Here is a 10,534-nt window from a genome sequence, read left to right on the forward strand (position 1 = left end):
CTCGTGGATGTATACATAGGCTTGTAGTTGTAGTGCCAACAAATGTGGGTGACAGAGAAATGATTAATGCCAGGTTAGAATTTAAGTCCCATGCAGGAATGGATTAACAAGCCTTACACAGCAGCTTTCCCGTTTATTACAGAAATCTAGACAGACAAAATGAAAGGTAAACTAAATGGGAAACTTAATACAAACATGCACAAACATGGTTAGGGCAAAACTCGCCATGACACGAAACGCTGTTTGGCAATGATATTGCCTGCAACTACTGGGCTTGATTTCTGACAGGCCAACGACTGCCAGTTCCACGTTTTTGAGAGAGCGCAGATGTTTTGCTGAAAGGAGGAGTATGACAAGAGATCTGTAGGAAAGGCGTTGTGGGAAAGGTGATGGGGTAACTATGAGAACCTCGATTAAAGATGGTCTGGACTGGTTGTTGTCAAACATCTGCGATTCCAGGGTGGGAATTGCAACCCGCACTGGGATGAAACAGCTGGGAATATGGCCAAAAGTTAGCAGGAAGTGACATAATTTATGCTGAAACAGCTACAAACATCCAGTTTTACAATATGTGTGATTCTTGCTCCCACTCCTCCAGCAATGTTCAATCCAGATGTATTTATATAGCGCTTTTTACAATTGTCCATTGTTTCAGAGCAGCTTTATGTGTAATAAAAGGAAAACACAGAAATCTAAAAAAATATATATATAAAGAATACAATACACATGAAATATGTGTGTGTATATATAGAATGGACATATAGAATATGAATGTACTCTGCATATATATTCTTTATAAACATATAGAATTCACACAGGAAAGAATACAATCAAATCCCACACCCAAAACTAGAAATACTATTGCTATACATTAGTGCCACCTGGTGGTCAGACTTTCGAGAGACCCTGACTCTAAAATACAACATCTAATAATTTACATTATTCTATATACATTTCAATATTTAGAATACTTTTTGTTTAACAAAGATAATGTAGATAACAATTGATAACTATTATAATTGTAGATAACAACATAGGTGGTGTTAATTGTGAGGATGAGTAAGTGTCCGTGTGCAAATTTTTTCATGAGTATTTCAGCATTTTTATTATTTAAGGAAGTTTGTATTACGTTTTTGACAACTCAAGTAAAAAAGCTGCATTTGTTAAATTGTACTTTGGACAGCCAGCCGGTTGTTCGCCCCTTTAAATGCCTGTGAGAATCAAGTATTTCCACATTCCATAAATGCTGAAAAACTATTTTTTGCTCGTTGTTTACTCTTGATGTGTACACAGACACCCGACTGCGACGGAATTTAAAGAAAAGCAAATGTTTAGTGTTCATCGACCACCACCTTTAACAGGTAAAGACTGTAAAAAAATAATAGAAGCGTTTATAAAATCATAAAGAGGTATTTTCGTGTATTTACCTGACGTTACAGATGGAGGATTATTGTTAGATTAATCCAGTCAGATTGTGTTCGAGTGTCGCGAGACTCATATTTCATATTTGTTTGATAATGATTCATTTATAAGAATTGAAATGTGGTTGTTTAGGTTGTTGTCCTTCTGCATAAAAATACCAAAGTTTGTGTTCAAATGGTGTTAATATTGTGTGGTTAAGTTGACACTCAGGAATCATCGCTTATTCACGTTGATTTTGAGTTTGTGTCTGACTGACATTTACATTCAGTATCAGTCGTGGAGATCAGATCCAGGTCAGATTGAGATCCATCATGGATGAAACACAAACACAAACGTTCACAGATTTATCTCAGATATGCAGGTACTATCTGTAATTATCCTTTACTTTACACTTTTCCAGAAACCTTCATCGTGTGTTGAATTCAATTAAATCAAACGATGTGTCTGTTCTGTGTTCTAGTTCAGTGCAGCAGAAGAGATCAGATGCAGAGCCCAGTTGTGACAGCTCTATAAAACAGCCATCGAACCTCAAGAGTGAAGAAAGGCCTGCTCTTAGGTATATACTTGTATTTTGTAAAAAAAAAAATGGTTTTATTGATATCTTAAGCATAGCATTGATCACAGAGAGACATATCTGTGGAATTTAATATGTTCAAAAAATAACACATGATAATGATGACAGAATTGTATAGTCCTTTTTGTTGCACATATTTAAAGAAATACACTAAAACTCTGTAAACCACGTAAAATTACATCTTTTTTACTTTGTAGATTTGCTTAATAGGTCTAATTGTTATAATCCCACTATTTCAGCACAGTTGTATTACCCTAGGACATTCCCCACGCCTTATGCAGGGGATAAATTATTTTAGAAATATATATAGTGGCATACTTTCCTTTCCTTGCCTATATCAGAGAGACATCTCATGAGTTGTGTGTCCCAATTTCATCACATTGTCCTGAGTGAAAAATGCCTTTTGGTGCATAGCTGCTGATAATGCCCTTTGTATTGTTCCCATCAATACGACACATTGTCAGCTGTGCACATCGGCCTCGTTGGGTGTTTTGCCCCTTAATTACAAGTCACCCTCACCCAAGGGAGGCCCACCGCAGGTTGCATGCTCAGAGACCCCGGTCCCGTATGGCATACCATTACAACACGTTAACAAAATCAACGCAACTACACGCGCCAACCAGTTGGCTAAGGCTATTATAGCCCCACTGGCTCTGTCATTGCAAGCTCAGTGCCCCCTGTCCCATGCCATAACAATGCAATACACAACACCATTTTATGACGTGTTCACTTGGCAGCCCATATTGGGTCCTTCTGTTTCAACCATAGCAAGTGGCTGCTTCTCTAAGCGACAGTGGCAAGATCTTTGACTACCATCGGTTGGGCCTGTCCTCTGGTCCCCACTTCCTTAAGCAGCCTTGTAGTGGAATTGGAAAAAAAGCCCCTGCTGGCCACTTCCACTGGAAATACTTTCGCTGTCCAGCCCCGATCTTCAGCCTCCGCTGCCGAGTTGGAATACCTGAGATTCTTTCTTCCGAATGCTTCATTAATGGCCTCTTCCCAAGGTACAGTCAACTCAACTATGAGGACTCTCCTACTGTAGCTGGACCACAGAACCATGCCCGGCCGCATGATGGTCGCTGCGATTACCAACGGGAAAGTTAGCCTGTGGTTTAAATCAACTCGCATTTCCCAATCCCTGTCTGTCATGGTAAGCGGACAGAACCCAAGCGCAGGCAGAAACTGGGTAACAAAAAATACTTTTATTTATAAAACAAAATCCCACAATGGGGAAAAACAGGGACTCTTAATAATAAAAAAAAAAACTTTCCACAAGGGGGACAAAACAAACTATGTGAATCCAAATAATATACCAAAACACGAATAGGGAAAGTCCAAACAGGAACAAAGTCTTTCACAGGCGACACGAACAAGAATAAAATCATGGAAACCAAACACAATGAATCGACACGGGACACAGGGAACTGGGACTAGATATAGAGGAACACTTACAAGGGATAATTACACCCACCTAAGGACGGTCAGGTGACAGGATTTAAACACTAATGGGCACAGGTTGGACAGGTGAGACGGATGAACACTAATGGGAGCTGACGGAGATACAAGTGGGCTGGGCTAAAAGACGCGTGGTATGTCATGGTCCTGCCACAAGGCTCGAAAATCATGACAAGAAGAGGTACTCAGAAGACCTGAATCTGGGATTAAGAGCCTTGGCTGGCGGTTTCTGCCCCTCCCAAATAAAGGGTTGCCTTTTTAGCGAATTAATCTTGGCGTTTTGGGAGATTGCATTTTTTGCCACTCTCTTGGTCTCTACAGCTGCAGCTAAGCACTTTAGTACTTGATTGTGGCGCCATGTGTATCTCCCCTGTGTCAAGCTCTTCTTACAACTCACAAGTAGTAGTATGTTCCAACTGGATGTTTATTGATAAAAGCAGTAATTTATCTATTTGTTTTATAGTTTAGTTCGGCAGAAGAGATCAGATCCAGGGACCAGCTATGTGTCTATGAAGAGTGATCTGTCTATGAAACAGCCATTGAACCTAAAGAGTGAAGATCATAGGTACAACATTTAAAAAAACATTTTATACAATGATTTGTAAAAGACATGATACATTTGTTTTATGATTGTAGAGGAAATCTTTTAAAAGGCACATCTACGCAAATATTATCTATTAACTTACAACCACTTCTGTGAAATTTAAACTGTTCACAAACAGACGCATTAAATGGATACTTCACCAAAAAATTAGAATTCTGTCATCATTTACTCCAAATCAGTATACATGTCTTTGTTCTGATGAAAAACAAGAAAGATATTTGGAAGAATGCCCAGATTTTGTCCCCCAGCGACTACCATAGTAGGAAAAAATACAATGGTAATCAAAAGTGCCCCAGAACTGTTTGCTGTCATACATTCTTCAAGATGTCTTCTTCTGTGTTCAACAGAGCAAAAAATTAAGTTATTTTTCCTACTATGGGAGTCAATTTGTTTGGTTACAAGCATTCTTCCAAATATCTTTCTCTCTGATCATCAGAACAAAGACATTTATACAGATTTGGAACAACTTGAGGGTGAGTAAATGATGACAGAATTTTCATTTTTGGGTGAATTATCCCTTTAATAGTTCAGCAAACAGTTTTTTTACGAACAGTATGAAAAGATTATAAGCGTTGTTTTATAGTTTAGTTCAGCAGAAGAGATCAGATCCAGGGCCCAGCTATGTGTCTATGAATTGTGATCTGTCTATGAAACAGCCATTGAACCTAAAGAGTGAAGGTCACAGGTACCCAATAACGTTTCAACTTTAGTTGGAAATTTTAGTTAATGAAAGAGATGATGAAAAATTCATATGATTGTAGAATTATTGATTTACACCAGTGAAATTTAAACTGTTCACACAAAGACACATCTGTGCAATATATTAATATAGTGTCAACAAGATCACACTTAAGCTTTACTAGTAAGTAAAGTTCACAACAGATTAAAATTCACTATGAGAAATGAAAAACACTGATATTAATGTGTCTGATTCTATAATTCTCCTGCCCAGACAAATCATAACAGAACCCGTCTGTAAGATGGAGCTGGATCAACCACAAGACCTTAATGAAAACACTTGCTCTGCTTTCAGGTAAATCATGTGGTTTGCTTCTATCAGATGCTAGGAACCTTTTACACACAAACACATTATAAATACAACTTTTCATAAGCCCGATTAATATGTCCAGAGTGGTGTGCTACAAATAAATAAACAAAAGCCATTTTGATCCATACATTTGTCATCATTTTATAATCTCTTATTTTCATTTGACAGCCATGAGTCTACACTTCCTGAAGTCCTCAACAAATTTAGATCATCCCTGAAGACAACGTGTCAGTGTTTGCGTGAGGGAACATCAAACCAAGGAAGCCCAACGCTCCTAAATGAGATCTACACAGAGCTCTACATCACAGAGAGTGAAAGTGGACAGATCTGTAATGAACATGAGGTGAGACAGATTGAGACACACTCCAGGAGAACAGCGGCTGAGGACACACCCATCAAATGCAATGACATCTTTAAACCTTTACTTGCACAAGATAAACCCATCAGAACCGTGCTGACAAAAGGAGTCGCTGGCATTGGAAAAACCGTCTCTGTGCAGAAGTTCATTCTGGACTGGGCAGATGGAAACGCCAATCAGGATGTCCACCTCGTTTTTCCACTTCCCTTCAGAGAGATGAATCTGATGAAGAGCAAAACGCTTAGTCTTTTAGATCTTCTTCATCTTTTCTTCCCGGAGACAATAGAAACGGAAATATTCAGTCCTTCATATAAACTATTGTTCATCTTTGATGGTTTGGATGAGTGTCATCTCTCTCTAGATTTTCACAGAGGCGTGATGTTGTGTGATGTAAACGAATCAACCTCCGTGGACGTCATACTGACAAACCTCATTGCGGGGAATCTGCTTCCCTCTGCTCTCATCTGGATCACCTCCAGACCGGCAGCAGCTGATCTCATCCCCTGTGCATGTGTCGATCGAGTCACTGAGGTACAAGGCTTCACTGACAAACAGAAGGAGGAATATTTCAGAAAGAGAATCAGTGATGGGAGTCGGGACGACAGAATCATCTCACACCTGAAGTCATCCAGGAGCCTCTATGTCATGTGTCACATCCCAGTGTTCTGCTGGATTTCAGCCACCGTTCTCGAGAGGATGCTGAGTGAAGCAGAGAGCGGAGAGATCCCCAAGACCCTCACTCAAATGTACACGCACTTCTTGATCCTTCAGACAAACATTAAACACCAGAAGGAATATGAGAAGAGGGATGAAGACATGATCTTCAAACTGGGCAAACTGGCTTTTGAGCAGCTTGTGAAAGGCAATCTGATCTTCTATGAAGAAGACCTGAAAGGGTGTGGCATTGATGTAGCCGAAGCCTCGGTGTACTCAGGATTGTGCACTCAGATCTTCAGAGAGGAGGTCTGCTTGCGTCACCTGAAGGTTTACTGCTTTGTTCATCTAAGCATCCAGGAGCATCTAGCAGCTCTGTATGCTCACGTCTCCTTCACAAACGACAACAGAAATGTGTTGGATCTTGAGCCGACCTGGTTGTCTAAGCTTTTGATCCGAATGAAACATAAATCAACAAAACAGGTTGTTTTATCTGAGCTGCATCATAGAGCTGTAGATGAAGCTTTACATAGCAAGAACGGACATCTAGATCTGTTCCTGCGTTTTCTTCTGGGTCTCTCGCTGGAGTCCAATCAGACTCTCTTACAGGACCTGCTGACACAGATGAGAAGATGCTCGTACGAGAAACAGAAAACTGTTGAGTACATTAAACAGAAGATCAGTGAGAAGCCGTCCACAGAGAAATCCATCAATCTGATTCACTGTCTGAATGAACTGGGTGATGACTCGCTGCTGCCGGAGATCCAACATTGTGTGCAATTTGGAACAGTGGGACGCCGCAGATTCTCCTCTTCACAGTGGACAGCTTTAGATTTTGTGTTGCTGACGTCCGAGCAGAATTTGGATGAACTTGATCTGAACACATTTATTGGTTCTCAAAACAGAGCAGATGAAGTTCTTGTCAAACTACTCCCTGTGATTAAAGAATACAAAAAAGTTCAGTAAGTAAAACTAACACCAATCCGTTGACTCTAAACATATTAATAACTTAATAATAATAATAATCTAAGTCTCAATTTACTGATGTAGATTGCAAACAGCACTTGTCCTCAAAAGCAGAACAGTATCTGATTTGTGAATTATAAACTTGCACTTGTAAAAAAAAACACCTGGGGTGTACAAACCGTGTACTAACAGTTTTCCTGAAAAATTACAGGTTTTCCCAGTTTTCTGTTTCTGTAATTTGACGTTTTGAATGTATTTCAAAAACACACAAACATCTGTAAAAAGAAAAAGTAAAATTCCGTAAAATTACAATTTATACATTATAAATGGAAAATTTGTGAAAAATAAAATAAAAAATATTTTTACAATGTAGATAAATACAAATATTTGCCATTTTTAGTTCAAGAAGACTTTACCAAAGATCTGAGACTATGACAACCTTATAGTTAAGGTCTTTGCACATACAGTCTGAAATTTAGCTCTCGTTTGTACTGTGTCTCATTTTGTCAAAACGCCTTTCAAAAAGCTTGCTATGGATGCGAAAAACCCCTAAAAATCAAGCCAAGTCAAATTTTCTGGCAGTGTGTAAATGTGATTGACACAACGTTATGTCGTATTTATTTTCTAACGTGTGGAAATTTCGTACGCAAATTTCAGACTAAATGTGCAATTTGTCTACTGACATGATGGTAACAAACGTGGTAACAAACGTTTTTTTTATTTATCTCTCTACAGGATGAGTGGTTGTGATATCACAGATGAAGGTTGTGCTGCTCTGTCCACCGCTTTGAGATCAAACCCCTCACATCTGAGAGATCTGAATCTGTTTAAGATTAATGTAGGAGATTCAGGAGTGAAGCTGCTCTCTGCTGGACTGGAGAATCCTCACTGTAAACTGACGTCACTCAGGTCAGATTGTATTAACAGCCTCTTTAATCGTACTCCCAATATGTAAACCATAAAACAACTGAAAATGTAACATAATGTCTAAATAAATACAATATTAATTTAGAAAAGGATAATGTTGGTGTGATGTCTGGCCTTAGAAAAACATAAAATGGACCAATATTATAAAAAATTAGGACTGCCAAACGAATTAACGGGATTAATCGCATCTATAATAAAAGTTTGCATTTACATAATAATATGTCTTTGTACTGTGCATATTATTTTTTTATTTGTTAACACGTACATACATCAATATATTTAAGAAAAATTTAAAATAATTACGTAAATAAAATGTAATATATAATTTATATTATTGGTAAAAATAAATAAATACATCTAAATATTTTCTAAAATATATGTATGTGTATGCTTTTGTGTTTACAAGAAACTATAGACCTCTTTAGATGAAGCAAACAACGCTTGTTCAACATTGGTCCAGAAGAACTTCCAATATGTTATATAAATACACATAATAAAAGGGAAGTGCTTCTGGACCAGTGCTTACATCTTACATAGTGGTCTTTAGAATGAGTTCGATCCAGGTGGGCGTGTTAAAAATAGCAGAAAAGAATAACACAACAGTATTACGATATTTGTCCTAAACTAAGAGAGTGATGAAAGTTTCTCTGTTCCTTACAGGTTGAGCTGGTGTGATATAACGGATAAGGGTTGTGCTCCTCTGTGGTCCGCTCTGAGATCAAACCCCTCACACCTGAGTGATCTGGATCTGTCTCATAATAGTCTCGGGGATTCAGGAGTGAAGCTGCTCTCTGATGTACTGGAGAATCCTAACTGTACATTGAAGATACTCAAGTAAAATACATCAACAAGAAAATTTGTGATGCCTGATAAGAGAAAGCTAATTTATGATTTTTTCACACATATTTGTCATATTCACCTCACTGTGGATTAAATCCGTGTGTATAGACTCTGTGTCTCTGTTCTCGACAGATTGAAGCGTTGTGATATCACAGTTAAAGGCTGTGCTCCTCTGACTTCAGCTCTGAGATCAAACCCCTCACACCTGACCGATCTGGATCTATCTGTGAATAATTTAGGAGATTCAGGAGTGAAGCTGCTCTCTGCTGTACTGGAGAATCCTCACTGTAAACTGAAGAAACTCGAGTAAGATTGTCTCAGTGTAAATGATTCGGTATATGAGCGTTTGTACAAAGGCCTGCGAGGAATATTTTAGTTGTAATAGTTTCGTCTATCACTCCACATTGACTTTTAATATAATCAATTACATTACCATTTATTTATTTTTGCTTATAACACACCATACCGCCAGTCAGACAGACAGTCATAACAATCATGAATTATCATGAATTATAAAAAATACAGTTCCAGCACCATATGCTGATTGGACAATATTTGCACATTAACCTGTTTACACAAGTGCTTACCAAATATATGAAACATTTTTTTTCAGAGAATCTGCATCAATTGAAGGGTGTTTTTGTTATTCTCCACAGCTTGAGCTTCTGTAATGTCACGGAGGAGGGTCATGCTGCTCTCAAATCAGCACTGAGATCAAACCCCACACACCTGAAAGATCTGTCCCTCTCAGGGAATAATCTGAAACACTAGAAAGTGAAAAACTGATCCTTATTAAAAACAAAAGGAAGACATTACAATAATCCAAAACATAAAAAAATATGAGGTTCATTCACGTTTTCACAATTAATTTGATCTATTTTTGCTAAGGTTACAGCTGAATGATTTTATTGATTGTATATATTATGTATGTATGGGATATGGAATGCATGTATTATACACTGTCATGTTATGTATTTAATAATGAGTTCTGGTTTTTATATCCTAGTTCTTCATTTTTGACAGTTAAAAAGTTGTTGTTTTCACTATTTTTTATCTTATTTCCTCCGATTTGTCAACTTTTTTTAAATAAATTGTTTATAATATTGTGAATAATTCTTTATGATTTAAACACTAAAGTCCTTGATCACTAAGAAATACAAAATCATATTTGCCTATATCAAGTCAATGCTTATAATATTATTATATAATACATATATTTTTTATATAATAAGAAATACATGAATGCTATTTCTTTATTTCATAAACCTGGGCAGGTTCTATACAGATCAGATTGCCGTTTTTCAAAGATTGTGATTTTATTTGATCACTCATATCTGAAACGTGACCCTGACTTTTGAGTCTGCTGCTTCTGACTGATGGGACTTTGCCATGAAGTGAAACCATGTTGTTTTTATTTTCATTTAAAATATCTGTATTAAATAATACAATTGGAATAATTTGGTTGATATATTTTCTTTAATCTAAATACTGGATTTAAAAGAATTGAATCATTGCAAACATATGAATGCAATACTAATCTATAAATTGTTAGACGTGTTCTTGTCACCATTATTATTCCCTTGTTAATTATAGTTTATGGTCATTAAACCATCAAATGTTTACAACGGGATAGTTCATTTTAAAGGAAGAGCTCATTTTGCTCCCCTGAGTCAAATAGAAATGTGG

General features: G+C 37.4%; 1 protein-coding gene across 2 annotated transcripts; it reads left to right on the forward strand.

The window, feature by feature from the left end:
- The first annotated feature begins 1,202 nt into the window (after positions 1-1,202).
- On the forward strand, positions 1,203-9,966 carry LOC130426086 (NLR family CARD domain-containing protein 3-like). Of its 2 annotated transcripts, XR_008907143.1 has the most exons (10): positions 1,203-1,361; positions 1,691-1,783; positions 1,883-1,978; positions 3,915-4,016; positions 5,008-5,088; positions 5,272-7,077; positions 7,817-7,990; positions 8,669-8,804; positions 8,981-9,154; positions 9,505-9,966. XR_008907143.1 is itself a non-coding variant. In XM_056752630.1 (8 exons), exons 2-8 carry the CDS (start codon positions 1,734-1,736, stop codon positions 8,844-8,846), a joined length of 2,487 nt encoding a protein of 828 aa, XP_056608608.1. In that variant the 5' UTR covers positions 1,203-1,361; positions 1,691-1,733; the 3' UTR covers positions 8,847-8,970. The 2 variants fall into 2 exon arrangements, 1 of the variants encoding a protein (XP_056608608.1); XM_056752630.1 differs by lacking the exons at positions 8,981-9,154; positions 9,505-9,966 and having other exon boundaries at positions 8,669-8,970.
- Positions 9,967-10,534: the final 568 nt, after the last annotated feature.

This window comes from Triplophysa dalaica, chromosome 7, assembly GCF_015846415.1.
Source record: "Triplophysa dalaica isolate WHDGS20190420 chromosome 7, ASM1584641v1, whole genome shotgun sequence".
NCBI lineage: Eukaryota > Metazoa > Chordata > Actinopteri > Cypriniformes > Nemacheilidae > Triplophysa > Triplophysa dalaica.

Coding starts and splice junctions, on each gene's coding strand:
- LOC130426086 (XM_056752630.1), top strand. CDS start 1,734: ATGGATGAAACACAAACACAAACGTTCACAGATTTATCTCAGATATGC. Junction 1,979..3,914: donor GAAGAAAGGCCTGCTCTTAG/GTATATACTTGT, acceptor TTTGTTTTATAG/TTTAGTTCGGCAGAAGAGAT. Junction 4,017..5,007: donor CTAAAGAGTGAAGATCATAG/GTACAACATTTA, acceptor TCTCCTGCCCAG/ACAAATCATAACAGAACCCG.